Source organism: Oncorhynchus nerka, linkage group LG28, assembly GCF_034236695.1.
Source record: "Oncorhynchus nerka isolate Pitt River linkage group LG28, Oner_Uvic_2.0, whole genome shotgun sequence".
Classification (NCBI taxonomy): domain Eukaryota; kingdom Metazoa; phylum Chordata; class Actinopteri; order Salmoniformes; family Salmonidae; genus Oncorhynchus; species Oncorhynchus nerka.
The window spans coordinates 70,389,973-70,411,776 of NC_088423.1; the positions used below are offsets into that span (position 1 = coordinate 70,389,973).

Here is a 21,804-nt window from a genome sequence, read left to right on the forward strand (position 1 = left end):
AAAAACAGCCCTATCGAAGCGTGTTCATGAGCTGTGAGGACAGACAGACAGACAGACGGACGGACGGACCGACCGACCGACAGACAGACAGACCGACCACATCTGACTGGACAGGACAGAGAGGCTGCTGACTTCTCCCTCCATCCTCAGGGAGTGTGAACCTTAGAGTATCTAATTGCTGTACATGTATTTCTCAGAAACTGAAAATTCCATTCATTCATATAAGATACCAACATCACTACCTTGCTAAGAGGTTGACGCATTGTCATGTTCATTGTCATGAGTTGTTTGCATGGAGTAGCCTAGGCTACAGCAAATCCAAGCTCCTTGGTTCACAGTCTATTATGATCAATAGGTAGGGAACATAAAGCTAAGGGCTTGATCATTTAACCTAGGCTCCAGGGTCTTCTGCCTGCATCTGGTATGGATTATTAATGTGGCTTTGACACGACTTTCCATGCTAGAACACTCCTAACCACAAGAGTTTGTCATTGCTATTAATCAACCACAGGAAGGTTACATTCACTCCATGGATGTTTGAAATATCAAAGCCTGTAAAATATATGTCTGTTTATTAAATGTGCCCATCAATTATCAAGCAAATATTCATGCCAGTTAGCAAAATTCTATTTGTTCGCATTAAACTTTACTCTTCCACAGGCAAATTCAAAACTCAACTTTGAATAACATTTAAGGGTTTCCAACAACTGTCTGTGGAATACCCTACCTATTTTGGTTTGCTTACTGACCAAATCTGTTGAAGATGTTGCTGCACAGGCAAGTGAAGTGTACACCAGAACTCTATTTGATTGGTATGCCAGATACAATTTGGATGAATGTATCGTTCAAGAAGAGGCCGTTGCACTTCCTTACTGTCTTAGTCAAAACATGGTCATTAGTAACTCCACTGGACCAGAGAGAGGTTATGGATTGTCTTGGGTCATTGTAAAAGTCAAGGATAGGAGCCAATGGAATTGCAATGCAGATGATTATTATCTGATTGTATAAGAAGGCATGCGCTACAAGACAGCTTGCCAGAGACATGTGTAATTACATTGTTTTGGCTCTAATGCCATCTAGTGACTTAAAATGGCACCAGCTTGACAAAGTGATTGCTTTGGCCACCTAAACAATTTTTAAAAAGCACAATTTGGTGGTATTAACGGAAAATACATATGTCACCTGTTTAATCTCCAGAAATGTTTTTTGAAATCCCTGAAGAGTAGAGAAACATCCTGGTCTAGCCAAGTAGAAGTTCAGCTTATGTAAAACCATCAAGCCCGGACAGTTGTCCATAAAGGCAAAGCCAAGAAGTGACCCATCACACAGTAAGATGGCACAGTACTAATACCTTAGGGCTGTTATTAATCAGATAACTGTACTGTCCATCAGAAAGGAATAGCACATGTCTCATATTGTACTGTAGAACATAGAATATACATGACAATAAGCACATGTTCATATTAGCTCACACTTCGGATTTATTTAAACAGTATCAGGCCTTAGGCTCCGCTCTATCCATAGACGTAGGTAAATGACGCTACGGTACTACGCTCTTCTTTCTTGGTGATTCTGCCACCTGGTGGTCGGTACAGTATCTGACGCTTACCATACGCTGCTCTACAGTCAGTTGAATGACTGCTCGCATAGGAAAATGGTTCATTGTTCTGTTAAAAATCTGAGAAGAAAATGAAATAGATAGAATTGCTTTGCCACAGGGACACAAGGAGTCATCCAGTGGTGTAATAGCGTTTACAAACTGACTAGTGCAGGTCTCCAATCAGTCAAAACTAATAACTCCCCCAGGCCCTAGATACTTGAGCCCGTGGATTTGTAAGAGATGTGATTCTTGTGTTCCTCTTAGACGGTTATCACAAAGTCACAAGAGGGCCATTCTTTCCATCACAATGTCATCAAAGATACTGATTCTCAACCACTAAATGTCATTAAGATATCAATGCATAATTGAATAATCCAAATGAATGTAATCAATTTGTCAGCTCAGCACGGCATGTGTGATATAACCACGGTCTGAAGCTGTCAGGGAAGCCAAACATCAGTATTCAATAAGCTCACATACCAACGCTGTTTATGGACACAGCCAGATCACTTCCACAGTCATATCAGTGGGACGCCATCTCCTTTCCTATGCTTCACATGGAGACATGATGCAGTTTTCCATTCTGGTTATGGAGAAAGTGAAGCCCTCTGGCCAACTGTGACATGCTGTTCTCTACACCAGACGGACAGCTATAGAAGCCCAGGGCAGATTCATACAGTAAAGCCCATATCCTTCTGTCCTGCTGTCTGTCAGTCATTCAGGAGCAGCAGACCGATGGCTCTGTGAGTGAGTCTTCTCCAGCCAACTCTAAAAATTCCCTGATAACTGGAGCAGGGGAGGATTAGTGTTGTAATCCAGCACAGTGCCAGGCTAAATCAAGCACCATGGGGCCTGTGGCGGAAAAGGGCACAGTGGCAAAGCTGGATCTCCTCCTAGGCCCTGTGGAGAGTCACACCACTGCCTCATGCTAGCTAATACACTCTCTGATCATCTATGACATACATGTGGTAAGATGCATATGTGTGTTAAAGATTACCTCAGAGTGGGGATATTATCCAAAAACATCTATAATTCATGAGGTTGTAGTTAGAGTTACAGGAAGGTTGACATATTGGCAACATCAGTGGTTAGATGAAGCAGATGCTAAGCTATAGGACTGTTTTGCTAGCACAGACTGGAATATGTTCCGGGATTCTTCCGATGGCATTGAGAAGTACACCACATCAGTCACTGGCTTCATCAATAAGTGCATCGATGATGTCGTCCCCACAGTGACTGTATGTACATACACCAACCAGAAGCCATGGATTACAGGCAACATCAGCACTGAGCTAAAGGGTAGAGCTGCCGCTTTCAAGAAGCGGGAAGCTTATAAGAAATCACACTATGCCCTCCAACGAATCATCAAACAGGCAAAGCGTCAATACAGGACTAAGATCGAATCGTACTACACCGGCTCCGACGCTCATCGGATGTTGCAGGGCTTGCAAACTATTAGAGACTACAAAGGGAAGCACAGCCACAAGCTGCCCAGTGACATGAGCCTACCAGACAAGCTAAATTACTTCTGTGCTCGCTTCAAGGCAAGTAACACTGAAAGATGCATGAGAGCAACAGCTGTTCCGGACGAGTGTGTGATCACGTCCTCTGCAGCCGATGTGAGTAAGACCTTTAAACAGGTCAACATTCACAAGGCCCGATGGATTACCAGGACGTATACTCCGTGCATGCGCTGACCAACTGACAAGTGTCTTCACTGACATTTTCTGAGTCTGTAATACCAACATGTTTCAAGCAGACCACCATAGTCCCTATGCCTAAATGACTACCGACCTGTAGCCATGAAGTGCTTTGAAAGGCTGGTCAAGGCTCACATTAACACCATTATGTCAGAAACCCTAGACCCACTCCAATTTGCATACCACCCCAACAGATCCACAGATGATGCAATCTCTATTGCACTCCACACTGCCCGTTCCCACCTGGACAAAAGGAACACCTATATGAGAATGCTATTCTTTGACTACAGCTCAGCGTTCAACACCATAGTTGCCCACAAAGCTCATCACTAAGCTAAGGACCGTGGGACTAAACACCTCCCTCTGCAACTGGATCCTGGACTTCCTGACGGGTCTCCCCCAGGAAGTAAGGGTAGGTAACAACACATCTGCCACGCTGATCCTCAACACGGGGGCCACTCAGGGGTGCGTGCTCGGTCCCCTCCTGTACTCCCTATTCACTCATGACTGCACGGCCAGGCACGACTCCAACACCATCATTAAATTTGCCGATGACACAATAGTGATAGGCCTGATCACCGATAACAACGACACAGCCTATAGGGAGGAGGTCAGAGACCTGACCGTGTGGTGCAAGGACAACAACCTCTCCCTCAAAGTGATCAAGACAAAGGAGATGACTGTGGACTACAGGAAAAGGAGGACCGAGCACACCCCCATTCTCATCGACAGGGCTGCAGTGGAGCAGGTTGAGAGCTTCAAGTTCCTTGGCGTCCACATCACCAACAAACTAACATGGTCCAAGCACACCAAGACAGTCGTGAAGAGGGCATGACAAAACTTATTCCCCCTCAGGAGACTGAAAAGATTTGGCATGGGACCAAAAGGTTTTACAGCTGCATCATCGAGAGCATCCTGATGGATTGCATCACTGCCTGGTATGGCAACTGCTCGGCCTACAAGGCACTACAGTACATCACTGGGGCCAAGCTTCCTGCCATCCAGGACCTCTATACCAGGCAGTGTCAGAGGAAGGCCCTAAAAATTGTCAAAGACTCCAGCCACCCTAGTCATGGACTGTTCTCTCTGCTACCGCACGGCAAGCGGTACCGGAGCGCCAATTCTAGGTCCAAGAGGCTTCTAAACAGCTTCTACCCCCAAGCCATACGACTCCTGAACATCTAATCAAATGGCTACCCAGACTATTTGCACTGCCCCCCTTTACGCTGCTGCTATTCTCTGTTATTATCTTTGCATAGTCACTTTAATAACTCTACCTACATGTACATATTACCGCAATTACCTCGACTAACTGGTGCCCCTGCACATTGACTCTGTACCGGTATCCCCTGTATATAGCCTCGCTATTGTTATTTTACTGCTGCTCTTAAATGATTGGTTACTTCTATTTCTTCTTTTTTTAGTTTTTTAAAAATTAAACTGCATTGATGGTTAAGAGCTTGTAAATAGGCATTTCACTGTAAGGTCTACACCTGTTGTATTCGGCGCATGTGACAAACTCATTTTGATTTGATTTGATCATCTCTTACCCTAGCCTGGGTACAGTCTGTTTGTGCCATCATACCACTCGTTGCCACTCCTTGTCATGCCATGGTGTTGACATGATACCAGATCTGGGACCAGTCTAATCTCACCCTAAAATCCTGAAATAACAAATCCTCAACATGAGGGCCCTCTACGTCTACTGCTGAAACAGGGCTCTTCACAAAGTACTGATGCTTAACAATATGGTCTTTGCAAAATGTCAGCACCTCTTTTTCAGTTTGTCTCAGACCGAAGAGGGAATTGCTAAACTGAGGGGCAGCAGTAGAATATACAGAGAGGGACGGTGAGAGGACAACAATGGTAGTGTAACCTATGTGAGTTATGACCAACTCATGCTCATTTGCATTCTGGGTAAGTAGTAAGAATGAACACTTTACTTTATGTCAGCGGCAGTGAAAGAGTTAAGGATGGTGTCTTGTGCACTGGAGGGCGATGAGTGAGTTATCTGCTTTCCACCACAGGAGCAGAAAATGACAGAGGGTTTTCTCTGGGGGAACTTCCAGAGTTCATATAGTCTGCCTGACTGCAGAAGGTACGGAGGCACGGAGACAGAGGAGGTGAGTGAACAGCTATGGTCTAAAGATGTTGTTGTATCTCACGAAGACTCAAATGATGGATCATTGACATGTGATGGTGATATGCTACATATTGAATGTGCATTGTGTTTCTTGCATAGTCTTACTGATTCAGCAGCTTGCTGTCTTCTCCAGTTTCTCTGTCTAAGATCGTATCAAAGTGATAAATGACTTTCATGTTTATGAGCATCAATCCGTCAACGCTATGAGACTAATGTAAATGCATTAAGGGCCCATCCAATTGTGTCTGACGAACACTCTGGGTAAAGCTGCGTTGCGCTCGTGCATGACTGCACTGTTTTGTTTTTCTCTCCCAGCCCCAAACACTGTGAGGAAGATGAGGAGAGGAGACACCCCTCTGCTAAAGCAGCAGTCAAGCCCCTGTTTGGCAAAGGGTAAGCTTGCTCTCACCCTCCTCCCCCCCCCTCCTTTTCTCTCCCTCTCTCAGGCTTATTCATTCACTCAATCTCTCACATGCTCTCTCACTCATACATGTAGACCCTCAGACATGTAGACATCCGCCCTATAGATAAAACAACACCACTCCAACCAGTGCTCATAAAGGTTGATCTACTGTACTGTACTCTCTTAAAATATCTTTAGCCAGGGTGATAAGTGTCTTTCTCATACACAGACTGACAGAGATGTAGTTTACCTTCTCTTATAGAGGTGTCTTTGACAGAAGGTACAGTCATTCAGGACTGGACCCCCACCAGAGACAGCAGGCTGGTGTTTGAGAGAGCCCAGAGAGGACATGATAAAAACAGTGTGTGACAGCTGTGTCTGAGGCAAGAGAATTACTAATGGCTGGAGTGATCTCTAAACGTTCCTGCACAGGGACAGGGGGCGCTACAGTAAATTATCCAACACAGACAGGAAGATAGCAGGGATACAATGACCAGACCATTAGGAAACAACCCATCCAGGAGAAGCTCAAATTCCTTTTTGCCCCAATGTGCTAACATCATTGTATCAAAATGCCATTTGCAGACTCACAGGAGCTTCCTGGGATGTACAGAGGCTTAGAACAACATATACAACTGATCATGGCTCAGTTCTCTCTCATTCTCTCTGTCTCTCAGTCCCCACATCCCGCTATCATCCGGCAGGGTAGCCTAGTGGTTAGAGCGTGTGACTAGTAACCGGAAGGTTGTGAGTTCAAACCCCTGAGCTGACAAGGTACAAATCTGTCGTTCTGCCCCTGAACAGGCAGTTAACCCACTGTTCCTAGGCTGTCATTGAAAATAAGAATTTGATCTTAACTGACTTGCCTGGTTAAATAAAGGTAAAATAAAAAATAAAAAATAAATAAGTACATCAGTGCAGAGTGGGAACCATTGAGATCAGACTGTGTCTGTGCCTACAGTCATCTCCTCTAATGCTCTCTATGGAGCTGCAGCAGAAATCCCCTCAGTCACATGATCTAAAACCAGATGTGCAGATCAATAATAGGAAGTCAGCTCCAATGCAGAACAACATAATTTCTCCATGTAATGAAGTGCTGAATGAAATATAGAGCAAGCTGAATGACATTGTTGCTGTCCAAAGATAAATCATTCTGCTGTGAGGCATTTCGACAGTCAACCTCAACAGGCCAGGTAAAAATACACATGGATTGTTAACATTGCGACCTGCAGGTTGGTGTGTGTGTTTAAGCAGAGGGGGCTGGACAGGCAGCTGGGATGTGAGTTGTAGTCATGTGGGGTTAATCAGAGCTGCAGCAGTTGTCCATTGGGGGAACAACAGGACCTTATTGACAACACTGAGTTTAATCTGCCCTACATCTCTCTTTCTGGAGGTCTACTAGGAAACGCCGAACAACACCAGTACCAGGTAGAAAATGGAGTCCTATGTCATGTGTTTGCCGCATACACTACAAGCTATGTGAGCGTCTCTGCCAAAGCCACTGTCAGATAGGATCAGCCTGGACTGAAATCACACAGATCAGGGTAGAGGGTCCTATAAGGTTTCAAATTGCCAGCTTTGAGCATGATCATGAAGGACAGTGTGTGCACGGGTAAACATGGGTTTGTGGGTCACTGTTTTGTCATCACCTATTCTAATGTGTGAGGTAGTCTGATCCTTTACTGAGGATTATTACCCATCAGCTGACTGACACGATGCCAGAGAACCACAGCAGGATTATTCATTCTAACACTATGCACCTAAACCAAGGTCAGTCAGAGCTGAGATCATGTGTGCGGGTGGGTCTGTCGAGGCTCTGAGGCAAAGCAGTGATGCATGGCTGCGCAGCGGCAGTCCTCTCAATCAGGGCTGCCTGGGTAATGTTTACAATAAATGCAACAGCTGCATAGCTTGCTATCTGGCTCCTTAAGGAGGAAGGCTGCGGATGTATCACTGTCCCAAAGGTGGAGAGGAGTGTATGAGGAGTGTTTGTGTGTGAGTGTGTGTGTGTGTGAGTCCAGCCAGCTGGGGGGAGTGCTGGTGGCTCGGCTCTGGGCTCTCTCTTTGTTGACAGCCAGTTGTGACATATCCCAAGGATCAGTGGCTCTGTCGACATGATGCCATTGGCTTCTTAAAATAGATAGAGAAGGACACTCAAAGAAAACAGAACCGCGGTCGTGAACCACGGCAGGCTCAGAGTGGGACTGACCCACATCGCAGCCAGCCCGTCAGAGTCAGGCGACCAGCCTGTTAGCCAGTCTCTACCGCAGAGAGACTGTACAGAGACACTGTGATCCTAGCTGAGATTTCCATCATCAGGACTCCCAGTGGAGACTGTACAGCACAGAGAGATGGCTGTGAACAGACCGGAAGGTAAGGCACATAGCAGATAAGTATAGGTACACTATAAACTGTTCTAGCAGCTAGAGACTCGGAAACTATTGTGTTGCTGTTTGAGAGAATGTGATTAAGTCCATAACGTGTGATGGAAATGAGATGGCTATTACTCTGGGAGGAATACTGATGGCTGTTTGGTGTCTCTGACTAAGAAAATTGTGTATAACGGATGCTGAGGCAGCAGTATAAACAGAGAGAATGAGAGAGAGAGAGAGAGAGAGAGAGAGAGAGACTGTGTGTGTGTGTGTGTGTGTGTGTGTGTGTGTGTGTGTGTGTGTGTGTGTGTGTGTGTGTGTGTGTGTGTGTGTGTGTGTGTGTGTGTGTGTGTGTGTGTGTGTGTGTGTGTGTGAGAGAGAGAGAGAGGCAGCAGTATAAGCAGAGAGAAGAGAGAGAGAGAGAGAGAGAGAGAGAGAGAGAGAGAGAGAGAGAGAGAGAGTGTGTGTGTGTGTGTGTGTGTGTGTGTGTGTGTGTGTGTGTGTGTGTGTGAGTGAGAGTGAGGCAGCAGTATAAGCAGAGAGAGAGAGAGAGAGACAGAGAGAGAGAGAGAGAGAGACTGTGTGTGTGTGTGTGTGTGTGTGTGTGTGTGTGTGTGTGTGTGTGTGTGTGTGTGTGTGTGTGTGTGTGTGTGTGTGTGAGAGTGAGGCAACACTTCATTGAGGGGAAGAAGCGGTGCTAAATTATTTATGAGAACCCATCTTTTAATCAATGCTGCTGCTTCACAGAAACCCTCTCAGCTTTCAGAGTTCACCTGTGGTCTTTGCTGTAATGTGCTGCTCTCTCTGTCTGTCTGCAGTGCAGTGGGAGGTGGGCAGTGGGTAGTGGGCAGTGGGCAGTGGGCAGTGGGCAGTGGGTAGTGGGCAGTGGGCAGTGGGTAGTGGGCAGTGGGTAGTGGGCAGTGGGTAGTGGGCAGTGGGTAGTGGGTAGTGGGCAGTGGGCAGTGGGTAGTGGGCAGTGGGCAGTGGGCAGTGGGCAGTGGGCAGTGGGTAGTGGGCAGTGGGTAGTGGGCAGTGGGTAGTGGGCAGTGGGCAGTGGGCAGTGGGCAGTGGGTAGTGGGCAGTGGGCAGTGGGCAGTGGGTAGTGGGCAGTGGGCAGTGGGCAGTGGGCAGTGGGTAGTGGGCAGTGGGCAGTGGGCAGTGGGTAGTGGGCAGTGGGCAGTGGGCAGTGGGCAGTGGGCAGTGGGTAGTGGGCAGTGGGCAGTGGGCAGTGGGTAGTGGGCAGTGGGCAGTGGGCAGTGGGTAGTGGGCAGTGGGCAGTGGGCAGTGGGTAGTGGGCAGTGGGCAGTGGGCAGTGGGCAGTGGGTAGTGGGCAGTGGGCAGGCGCTAGTTTCATCCACAAAGCTGTTCTTGGAAGTGGCTTAGGGTGAGCAGTGGGGTGTTCGTGGCACAGAATTTTGGCAGGAATGGCAGCCCGCTTGGAAAGGCTTGGCAGAATGGAGCTTTGACATTACTCTGTCACTGATGACACTAGAGCTTTTCTCTCAGGGGCACCAGGTCTGTATGGCCACTGTGCGGTCTGGGTGGATTGGGTTTCATGTCATTGGGGTATCAACAAACCCCTCGTGGTTCGGTCACTTGATCTGTGGGTGCAGACCTGTCCCTAAATGGGACAACTGTGTGGTTACTGGACCAGTGACTGACAATCAGACACTGGACTATAAAGTCTACAGTTCAACCGTTACTGTCACGGTTGCACAGGGGATTATGATTAGGACCATAAACCTGAAAGGAATAGAGCTGGTATGTGTCTGGAGATAAAGTCGAGTTTTCCATTTTGAAAATCACATTGAGCCACTTAAGACAGCAGATTTTTTCAGTGTAATCTGCCAGCTCAAGATTTGTGTCCCTAGCCTCATCTTGATACATGACCAACAAACATGTTCATGAAACCGTATAAACAACATCGTTGCAGCCTGAGTGTACAACTGCAGATACTCTGGTCTTCAGAAAATGAAGAGAATGATGGAACAGCTGGGAAATAAAACTGAATTAAATTCCAGGGTTAATAAGATGATCTCTGACAGTACAATTCACTCAGCAGACAGTCTCTGCATTAGATAAACACTAACCTGATGTCATTCTCTACCCTGTCTGTATGTTGTCCTCAGAGATGACAGTACGGGGCCTGGTGTTGACCCTAAAGGTCATAAGTGAAAATAGCATATTGTCTCGGAGGCAATGTAACGTGATCAGTTGTCAGTATTTATGTCGGTCACAAGTGCTTAAAGATCTGCTTACCAGAGTCATTTCAAAAGGAGATTGCAGTATAAGCGCAGGTCAATTTGTCAATCTGTCGTGGTGGTTGTTTTGCCATGCCTCGAGGTAACTCTGCTAAGCAAATAAATGAGTATATGCTAATAGATCTAATATTAGCTAACACATTGTGCTAATAGTTCTCTGTTAATACTAGGTGAATATGCAAAGCAATGCTTTTAGCAGAGGGATGTCATGACAGTGAGGTGTTGTGATGACAAAGCAGATATGAGTTCTGAGTGGACAGAAATGCTGGAATTGGCAGCGATTTTTTGGGGAAGAATTAGCTCCACCTCCTACAATAACAAAACTCCAATCTAACGCTTCCTAAACTAAGTGTCTACATATCTGTACAGTGTTTATACTAAGCTGCTACACCTGGTGTTTTTACAGACATGCCGAGACAATTCCCTAAGATCACGCTGAGCGAGGTGGATGAGGAGACACATCTGCTGGCTGAGAAGGTGTACGCGTCAGCGCTGAAGGAGGAGGACACAAACGATGCGCTGTCCATGTTCACCGTCCCTGAGGACTGTCCCATCGGCCTGCACCAGGCCAAGGAGAGGGAGCTGCTCAAAGAGCTGGCAGAGCAGCATTCAGAAGAGAGTGCCAAGAGGTGAGTCTGGCCCTCGACAATACAGGACCTCATGGAATCGAACCTAGCTGATCAGTTAAGTACTGGAGTGTCGGGAATTCATAAGAACGTTTGGTTTCCAGGAAGAAGAGTTTCAAGATGATCCGTTCGCAGTCTGCGTCCTTGCAGGGTCTGCAGATCCCTGTGACTGCAGAGTGGGCCCGTTCTGTGGTGACCCCATTCCTCTCACCCTCCTCCACCTGCTCCTCACTTCCAGAGAACTGCCCCGAGTACCAGAGGGTCACCATCAGTGGAGACTACTGCGCTGGTGTAAGTTCTCCAAGCAGGTGGCATACAGTTCATACTCAACTCATACAGTATTTCACTGCATACTGGAAGAGTTGCAATGAAATGGGACAGTAATGATTGTGTTTTGCTTTACGTGTATTGATGTGAATACTGATGTGTATATTGATGTGTACAGTGTATATTTATGTTTTTGTTTCGTCTGTAAAAAAATAACTTGGACTCAGCATGACTCCCTGTCAAAATAAAAGTTAGATAAACAATTTAAACAATAAAAGTGGTATTTTGGTATGACTTTAAATCCCCAGGTGGTTAACAATAATCTTGTGTGTAGAGAGTCCACAGGATGAAATGGAAAGCCATGTGATAAGACTAGTAATGACAGCTCTCTCCTCTCCCCAGATCACAGTAGAGGACTATGAACAGGCAGCAAAAACCCTGATGAAAGCCCTGTTCATTAGGGAGAAGTACTCCAGACTGGCCTACCATCGCTTTCCCCGGACCGTTGCTCAGTTCCTCCGCAGCGCTGAGAACCAGACGTGGAAGGAAGAGGACGGGGTTCTACCAGGTATACACTGAGTGTACAAAACATTCAGAACACATTCCTAATATTGAGTTGCACCCCCCCCCTTTGCCCTCAGAACAGCCTCAATTCGTCGGGGCATGGGCTCCACAAGGTGTTGAAAGTGTTCCACAGGGATGCTGGCCCATGTTGACTCCAATAATTCCTACAGTTGTGACAAGTTGGCTAGATGTCCCTTGGGTGGTGATGCACACAGGAAACTGAGTGTGAAAAACCAAGCATCGTTGCAGTTCTTGACACAAACCGGTGCGCCTGTCACCTATGACCATACCCCGTTCATAGACACTTAAACATTTTGTCTTGCCCATTCACCCTCGGAATGGCACACATACACAATCCATGTCTCAATTGTTTCAAGGCTTAAAAATCTTTCTTTAACTTATCTCCTTGCCTTCATCTACATTGATTGAAGTGGATTTAACAAGTGACAGCAATAAGGGATCATAGATTTCACCTGGATTCACCTGTTAGTTTATGTCATGGAAAGAGCAGGTGTTCATAATGTTTTGTACACTCAGTGTATACTCAAACAGTGCCCATAAATTAACTATATGTCCATAATGTGTTCTTAACGTCCTGTACAAGTAGAGTCCATTGTATTAGAGTCTATGTCAGTCATACTGGTCTCCCCACAGATGTCTGCTCTTGCCCCAGGGAGGGGGAGGACCCGTACAACATTGAGAATATCCCAGACAACCTGAGCTATGAGCTGCAGACAAAAGATGGCATAGTGTATGTGTATGAGAACGCAGAGGCTCTAAGTCAGAACAGGCCCTGCAGCCTGCCCTACCCTGACCTGGAGACCTTTGCCATAGACCTCAGCCATGTGCTGGCCATGATCATTGATGGACCCACGTGAGTGACCACCACTTCCTGAACTCACCACTGTGTAATGGAGCTTTATTTTTGTCTCTGCATAACTAATGTGCTTTACAGGAAGACCTATTGTCACAGACGCCTGAACTTCCTGGGCTCAAAGTTCTACCTGCATGAAATGCTCAATGAGATGGCTGAGCTAAAGGAACTGAAGGGTGTTCCACACAGAGACTTCTACAATGTCAGAAAGGCAAGATTCCAACACTTGAATGTGAAAGCTACATTTATAATGTGAAGTGAAGTGAAAGTCCACCGTTTAGATCTGATGTGGCTACTTTCCCGGAGGCTTTGTGATAAAAAGCCACAATAAAACTGTGACGTCTCTCTTTCCCCAGGTGGACACACACATCCATGCAGCCGCCTGCATGTCCCAGAAGCACCTTCTGAACTTCATCCAGACCACCTACAAGACAGAGGCAGACCGTGTGGTGCTGGAGAAGGGCGGGCGGAAGCTGACCCTCAGAGAGGTGTTTGAACACCTCAACATGGACCCCTATGACCTCACTGTGGACTCCCTGGATGTACACGCTGTAAGACCCTCCCTCTCTCTATCTATTTCGCCTGACATCATGCAATACCTTTACAAAGAAAAACAAATGAAAAAATCATGGGGATTAACATAGTTTTCAGACACGTGGGAAGTTCCACATCTTATTTTCCATGTATTTTTTCCTCGTGAAAATATATAACACTTTTACTCCACCATCGTTTCAGTAAAAAGCTACGGTTTGGGTCTGGAGAAATGCAACCACTCTCAAATCCCTACACTACGCTATGGATGTAAGGACTGTCCATCCATGATACACTACACGACCAAAAGTATGTGAACACTTGCTCGTCGAACATCTCATTCCAAAATCATGGGCAGTAATTTGGAGTTGGTCCTCCCTTTGCTGCTATAACAGCCTCCACTCTTCTGGGAAGGCTTCCACTAGATGTTGGAATATTGAATCATCTACAATGTCATTGTATGCTGTACCATTAAGCTTTCCCTTCACTGGAACTAAGGGGCCTAGCCCGAACCATGAAAAACAGACCCAGACCATTATTCCTCCTCCGCCAAACTTTACAGTTGGCACTATGCATTGAGGCAGGTAGCATTCTCCTGGCATCCGCCAAACCCAGATTCGTCCACCGGACGGTGGATGGTGAAGCGTGATCCATCACTCCAGAGAACTAATTTCCACTGCTCCAGAGTCCAATGGCGACGAGCTATACACAACTCCAACCAACGCTTTACATTGCGCATGGTGATCTTAGGCTTGTGTGCGGCTGCTCTGTCATGGAAATCCATTTCATGAAGCTCCCAACGAACAGTTCTTGTGCTGACGTTGTTTTCAGAGGCAGTTTGGAACTCGGTAGTTGTAACCAAGGACAGACGAACTCTGGAGTGTTGCAACCGAGGACAGACGATTTTTAAGCACTACGCACTTCAGCACTCGGCGGTCATGAGGCAAAATATTTTATATTCTTCAAGAATCAATTGGTAAATATCATTAATTTATAAGTCCAAAAATGGATGTGATCACTAAGGATTGCGGGTACAAGATATTAAGAACACCTACTCCTTCCATGACATAGACTGACCAGGTGAATCCAGGTGAAATCTATGATCCCTTATTGATGTCACTTGTTAAATCCACTTCAATCAGTGTAGATGAAGGGGAGGAGACAGGTTAAAGAATCATTTTTAAGCCTTGAGACAATTGAGACATTGATTGTGTACAGTATGTGTGCTATTCAGAGGGTGAAAGAGCAAGAGAAAATATTTAAGTGACTTTGAACGGGGTATGGTCGTAGGTGCCAGGCGCTAGGCGGTTTGTTTCAAGAACTGCTAGGTTTTTCACACTCAACAGTGTCCCGTGTGTATCAAGACTGATCAACCACCCAAAGGACATCCAGCCGACTGTGGGAAGCATTGGAGTCAACATTGGCCAGATCCCTGTGGAACACATGTAGAGTCCATGCTCCAATGAATTGAGGCTGTTCTGAGGGCAAAAAGGGGTTGCAACTCAATATTAGGATGGTGTTCTTAATGTTTTGTACACTCAGTGTATGTCGCCATTTGAACGTGAACCATTAACATGCCCGGAAAAGAGAAAGAGGAATCATTTTGTCCACTGCTCTGTGAATGTCCCGCATAATTTCTCCCTTCCATAATTCCATAGGTGGAAACATTGCTTCTGCAACATGCTAACAGAATAACATTATTTAAACCCCACGTGAACTTGCAATTCCACATGTGAAACTGCACAATTAATTTATTTGTCATTTTTATCATGTGGAAGTCTTCACATAGTGCCTTCGGAAATTATTCAGACCCGTTTACATTTTTCATATTTTGTTACGTTACAGCTTTATTCTAAAATGGATTAAATCGTTTTTTCCCTCATCAATCTATACACAATACCCCATAATGACAAACCAAAAACATGGACTTATGTAAATATAAAATATCACATTTACATAAGTATTCAGACCCTTTACTTAGTACATTGTTGAAGCACCTTTGGCAGGAATTACAGTATTGAGTCTTCTTGGGTAAGACACTACAAGCTTGGCACACCTGTATTTGGGGAGTTTCTCCCATTCTTTTCTGCTGATCCTCTCAAGCTCTGTCAGGTTGGATGGGGAGGACAACGACCCTAAGCACACAGCCAAGACAACGCAGGAGTGGCTTCGGGGCAAGTCTATCCAGAGTTGTTCGATCGGGTTCAAGTCTGGGCTCTGGCTGGGCCATTCAAGGACATTCAGAGACTTGTCCCGAAGCCACTCCTACGTTGTCTTGGCTGTGTGCTTAGGCTCGTTGTCCTGTTGGAAGGTGAACATTCGCCCCAGTCTGAGGTCCAGAGCGCTCTGGAGCAGGTTTTCATCAAGGATCTCTCTATACTTTGCTCCGTTCACCTTTCTTCAAGCCTGACTCGTCTACTAGACCCTGCCAGTGAAAAACATCCCCACAGCATGATGCTGCCACCACCATGCATCACCGTAGGTATTGGCCATGTGATGAGCGGTGCCTGGTTTCCTCCAGACGTGACGCTTGGCATTCAGGCCAAATAGTTCAATCTTGGTTTCATCAGACCAGAGAATTTTGTTTCTCATGGTCTGAGAGTCTTTAAGTGCCTTTTGGAAAACTCCAAGCGGGCTGTCATGTGCCTTTTACTGAGGAGTGGCTTCTGTCTGGCCACTCTACCATAAAGGTCTGATTGGTGGAGTGCTGCAGAGATGGTTGTCCTTCTGGAAGGTTCTCCCATCTCCACAGAGGAACTCTAGAGCTCGGGTTCTTGGTCACCTCCTTAACCAAGGCCTTTTGTCCCCCAATTGCTCAGTTTGGCTGGGCGGCCAGCTCTTGGAAGTCTTGGTGGTTCCAAACTTCCATGTAAGAATGATGGAGGCCACTGTGTTCTTGGGGACCTTCAATGCTGCAGAAATGTTTTGGTACCCTTCCTCAGAACTGTGCCTCGACACAATCCTGCCTCGGAGCTCTAAGGACAATTCCTTCGACCCCATGGCTTGGTTTTTGCTCTGACATGCACTGTCAACTGTGGGACCTTAAATTGACAGGTGTGTGCCTTTCCAAATCATGTCCAATCAATTGAATTTCCCACAGGTGGACTCCAATCAAGTTGTAGAAACATCTCAAGGATGATCAATGGAAACAGGATGCACCTGAGCTCAACTTTGAGTCTCATAGCAAAAGGTCTGAAAACGTATGTAAATATTTTTTGTATTTAAAAAAAAAAAAAAAAAAAAAAAAAACTGTTTTTGCTTTGCCATTATGGGGTATTCTGTGTAGATTGTTGAGTTTTTTTTTCTATTTTAGTTAATCCATTTTAGAATAAGGCTGTAACGTAACGAAGGCACTGTATGAAACTGCAAATGTGATTTTCACATGATTGAATTTCACACGTGAACTTGCATTTCCACATGAGAAAGTGAGCTTTTCACATGTGAATGTTTTTCACATGTGAAACTGCATATCCGATTTTCAACTGGAAATTTCACAAGTGAAACCGCAATTCACATGTGAGGTGAAAACATGTTACTCTCCTCACATATTACAAGGTGGTGTTGACTTGTGAACTCTTAATTGAATACATGTGAAAATATGGTTTACATGTGAAAATATGGTTTCAACATGTGAAAACAGGCATTGCTTGTTAGACATGTCTTTTTGTAAGAGTATATCATCCATACTGTACAGGAACAGCTGTTATGCCATAAAACACATATTTATTGTGTAACCATAGCTGTTCAGTTATATCTATAGCTAGAGACACATTTCAGTTTTGGAGATCTGTTAGCACCATCCATACGCTAATATTAGATCTGTGTGTGTGCCTCACCCCACAGGGCAGACAAACCTTTCACAGATTCGATAAGTTCAACTCCAAGTACAACCCAGTGGGGGCCAGTGAACTCCGAGAAATCTACCTGAAAACAGACAACCTCATAGATGGAGAGTACTTTGCACGCATTATCAAGGTATAGTTCATTCATACAGAAAACATCCTGATTCTCTGAAATTGATAACACATGTTATGTTGCACAAGCTATTGTTATTTTGCAACAACAACATGTGCAGCAACACATTTGAGGATGTGTTACTCTGATGGATGGGAGGTGACAGAGACCCAGAATAATGGTCTTGTTTGGAGATGAGAGAACGTTCTACCACGCCTTGCCCTTGACAGGAAGTGTCCCATGACCTAGAGGAGAGTAAGTACCAGCATGCTGAGCCTCGTCTGTCCATCTACGGACGCTCTGCAGACGAATGGGACAGCCTCTCCAAGTGGTTCATCCAGCACAAAGTGCACTCTACCAACATGCAGTGGATCATCCAAGTCCCCAGGATCTAGTAAGTGCTGCTGCCTGAGTGACAGCTGAAGGCAAAGAGTTACATTTCACTTTCAACTGGAGAAGGTATGTAACATGGCTACTATAAACAATAATACTCTTTTTGTGAGATATTTGTCAGGCTTAAAAATCTTTCACTCATTTCAGTGATATTTTCAAGTCAAAGAAGTTGATCACTAACTTTGCCAAGATGTTGGAGAACATATTCCTTCCTCTGTTTGAGGCTACAGTCAATCCACAGAAGCATAAGGAGCTACATGTATTTCTCAAATATGTGAGTATAATTCATTTGGATTTTCCTGCAAAAACTATCCTGATAGTGTCAACCATTCACCATTCAACCCCTACTCTTCCTGTGCAGGTGACAGGCTTTGACAGTGTGGATGACGAGTCCAAGCACAGTGACCACATGTTCTCTTACAAGAGCCCCAAGCCTGAGCAGTGGACAGCAGATGAAAACCCTCCCTACAGCTACTACCTCTTCCACATGTACGCCAACATCATGGTGCTCAACAATCTGAGGAAGTACGTACCTGTTGATATCTGCCCCTCTCAGGCCTCTGGTAATGGACCCAAACCATTACATCTCATTCAAGAGAAACATAGACTTCCAACTGTCCTTCTGCTGATGCTGCTGAGGGGAAATGTAGGTGTTACACCCATTGTTCAGTTGCTATTATTCATTGAATTTACAGTAAGGCACTTCAGAATGTCCTGAGGGCAACCAAGGGGAGCAGAACAGGTGTCTGGTTGCAGTCATGCTACATTACTGCACAGTGTAATGCACCAAGGCATCTATAAAGAAATTCCCTATGATAATACAAAGGAATAGAATTACAGACTTGAATTACTGGCACATATGGTCAAGGAGCTCCTCCAAGGTCACTGAAGATGCTACTGTAGGTCCTACATAATGCACTTGTGTAGCTCTGTTTGTGTATGTGCAACGTGTGTGTGTGTGTGTGCGCGCGCGTGTGTGTGCGTGCGTGTGTGTGTGTGTGTGTGTGTGTGTGTGTGTGTGTGAATATGACCACTGAATATTCCCCTGGGTCTCTTCCAGAGAGCGAGGCTTAAGCACCTTCCAGTTCCGTCCACACTGCGGGGAGGCTGGATCCATCACCCACCTGGTCTCTGCTTTCCTCACCGCTGACAACATCTCCCACGGCCTCAACCTCAAGAAGGTCCTTTACTACTAGACTGAATCCTGCATCCTCTGTGCTCAACACACTCTAGCCTACACGCACTTATTTGCCATCAATGGACTAATATAATTCCTCAACACCCCAGCATGTTTGAATGGAGCACTCTCATGCTGATCTCCCATGTGATACAGTAGGTGCTACTCACATGAATAGTGGATGTCATGAGATGACCCTAAAGAAATGCAAAGCTATCTAATATTCTCACATGAAAGCACCCTGTATAAATGCAAGCCATTGTACTGTAATACAGTAACAGTGTTCCTGTTTGCTTCATTTTCCTGTCTTTCTGTGGACCTAACCAGCACACAGACAAGGAAAGGCCCTGTCTACAAGGCCTGCTCCATGCAAATACAGCCACTGAAAATAACCGAGCCAGCCACAGGGACAGGAGCTAGCTTTCAACTTTTGACACATTTTAACATCCACCGTGTCTGCTGATCAGTAAGCAGAGACTCTGTACGCTGAGCAGGTGACAGCGAGGTGTGTGTGAGTCTGTGTGTATGTACTGAGTGTGTCTGTCTCTCTCTGTCACAGAGCCCTGTCCTTCAGTACCTGTACTACCTGGCCCAGGTGCCCATTGCCATGTCTCCTCTGAGCAATAACAGCTTGTTCCTGGAATATTCCAAAAACCCTCTCAGGGAGTTCCTACACAAGGGGCTGTGCGTGTCTCTATCAACAGATGATCCTATGCAGTTCCACTATACCAAGGTAAACTGTTGGAGAAAACAGTAGCTCAAATCAGCTCCAGCTGAGTGTTCCATAGCTATATTGTAGGACAGTACCAGATGACAGTGTGTCCTGTCTGTAGGAGGCACTGATGGAGGAGTATGCCATCGCGGCCCAGCTGTGGAAGCTCAGCACCTGTGATGTGTGTGAGATTGCCAGGAACAGTGTGCTGCAGAGTGGCCTGTCTCACCAGGTAGAGCTCTGGGCACTGATATCTACACTTTTAGAAAAAGGGTTCCAAAAGGGCTCTTCGCTGTCCTCACAGGTGAACCCTTTTTGTTCCAGGTAGAATACTCTTTGGTTCCAGGTAGAAACCCAAAAGTGTTCTAGGTAGAAACCCAAAAGTGTTCTACCAGGAACCAAAAAAGGTACTTCAAAGGGTTCTCCTATGGTGACAGCCAATGAACCCTTTTACATTCTAGATAGCACCTTTTTTATAGTGTATAATAGCATGAATGCAAAATAACATTAAATATCCTTCCCCTGTCCCCCATCTAATTGCGTGGTTATACCTACGGAGCTGACATGATATACAATCTCTGGTAATACTGTATAACTCATTTTGTGCAGGAGAAGAAGCACTTTATTGGGGCCAACTACTTGAAGGATGGACCTGAGGGGAACGACATTCGGCGGACCAATGTGGCTCAGATCCGCATGGCCTACCGCCACGAGACCCTGTGCAATGAGCTCAGATTCCTAGTGGATGCAGTGAAGACTGAAGCGGCCATTGGCACACAACCAGAGTGACCACAACAATATGGGACTCAATCCATGCATGTAAGCTCTCAACCATCACAACGATATCTCTTGCATTCATGGGAGAAAAAGCCCAATGGTTTGAATGGATAAGTGTGTCTCTTGTTTCTCTGGCTGCATGTGTGCTACTGTGAAAGCAGATAACAAGGGGTGCCATTGCAGTTAAAGAGATTCTCCAGTACTTTTGTATACTTTTTGCCAGTGGTTCTGAAAGTAGTGCTCAAGAGCCAAAAGTGGTCCCCGAAAATGGTGTACTATGTCACATACTGTATGTGCAGATATGTGCACCATGCCATTGCTCTCTCTCTCTCGCTCTGCTGTGAGTGCTTCATGTGCATCTTGCTAGTTGTCATATGGCGAGGGGCTGAAGCTCATTGGTTGAATTTGAATCCTCAGTGGCTGGCCCACATGGAGGAATATGTAGGCCACGCACAGCTTCCAGAAAAGTAGTTGCTTTAAAACTAGGCATTTCATGTATAACTGAGGTAAGGTAGATTATGCATGTATGAACTACACATTGACACATCCAAAGGTTTAATAAATACTTATTAGTCACCAAAGTTCCGGAGCATGTCTTTAACAGTATAAAAATAGTTTGGAGAGGTAGCAGTAGGAGCCAACTACATCTTAGTGTCTAAATGATGTAGGTCCACAGTACAAGGGTTTCCTTCTGCAGTGCAGCAACATCCTCTGCACTAAGGCTGGCTCCCTCTGCAGAGCACTTACTCACAGTTCAGTAATGTTACAACATATTTGTGGTTTCAAGTGCAATGTCTGGGAGAAAAAACACTGGCCACTTCTATTTTGATGTCCAACACTCACTGCATCATGCCTTAGTGATGGGCGGTCCCAGCTGTTGACAGAACCTGACAGTGTTAATCTCTGGAGCTGGAACACTGCTTTAGCTGTGATGAATGAAGTCTGGTACATTTCCACTGTCCCTTTCCATGTGTGCTTGTTTTTACAGGATGTCATGCAGTAGGCTCCAAGGAGGACACTGAAGTCATTTGTGGGACACTGTAGGTACAAAACATTGTACTTGCTCTGTATGAGATCTGTTTGAAGTATTTGTGTGAATGTTTTGTTTCAATTTGAATGAAAACAGGCATTTATATTGGTCAGAGTATGCTATATTTCATTTGAATGTACTGTATCTATAACATACTGTGCTGTGTCTATAAAGCAACATTGAGTCAATTGAGTTGTGAAAGTTTGGACAAGAGAGAAAAGTGAGAAAGCATATAAGATACAAGATGTCCAAAGATGTTACAACGCTCTATCTCACCTCTTCCTCGTTAATGGTTGACAGAATGCTGTAAAATAGCCTGTTTTTATTTATGTTACTTTTGTTATCAATAAAGATGTTTAAACATGGATAATTCTGTTTTTTTGTTGTTGTCATGCAGCAATTTAAAACTGTGAGATGATG

General features: G+C 45.4%; 1 protein-coding gene across 2 annotated transcripts; it reads left to right on the forward strand.

Annotated features, from left to right (window-relative positions):
* The first annotated feature begins 7,732 nt into the window (after positions 1–7,732).
* LOC115113629 (AMP deaminase 3-like) lies at positions 7,733–21,748 on the forward strand. Of its 2 annotated transcripts, XM_029641488.2 has the most exons (16): positions 7,733–8,219; positions 10,886–11,108; positions 11,210–11,396; positions 11,775–11,940; positions 12,591–12,810; positions 12,892–13,021; positions 13,167–13,361; positions 17,185–17,316; positions 17,526–17,689; positions 17,836–17,962; positions 18,050–18,213; positions 18,749–18,869; positions 19,425–19,598; positions 19,699–19,809; positions 20,187–20,396; positions 21,343–21,748. In XM_029641488.2, the coding sequence occupies exons 1-15, from the start codon at positions 8,198–8,200 to the stop codon at positions 20,364–20,366; spliced, it is 2,316 nt and encodes a 771-aa protein (XP_029497348.1). In that variant the 5' UTR covers positions 7,733–8,197; the 3' UTR covers positions 20,367–20,396; positions 21,343–21,748. The 2 variants fall into 2 exon arrangements, with proteins under 2 accessions (XP_029497348.1, XP_029497347.1); XM_029641487.2 differs by having other exon boundaries at positions 7,734–8,219; positions 20,187–21,748.
* The last annotated feature ends 56 nt before the right edge of the window (positions 21,749–21,804 follow it).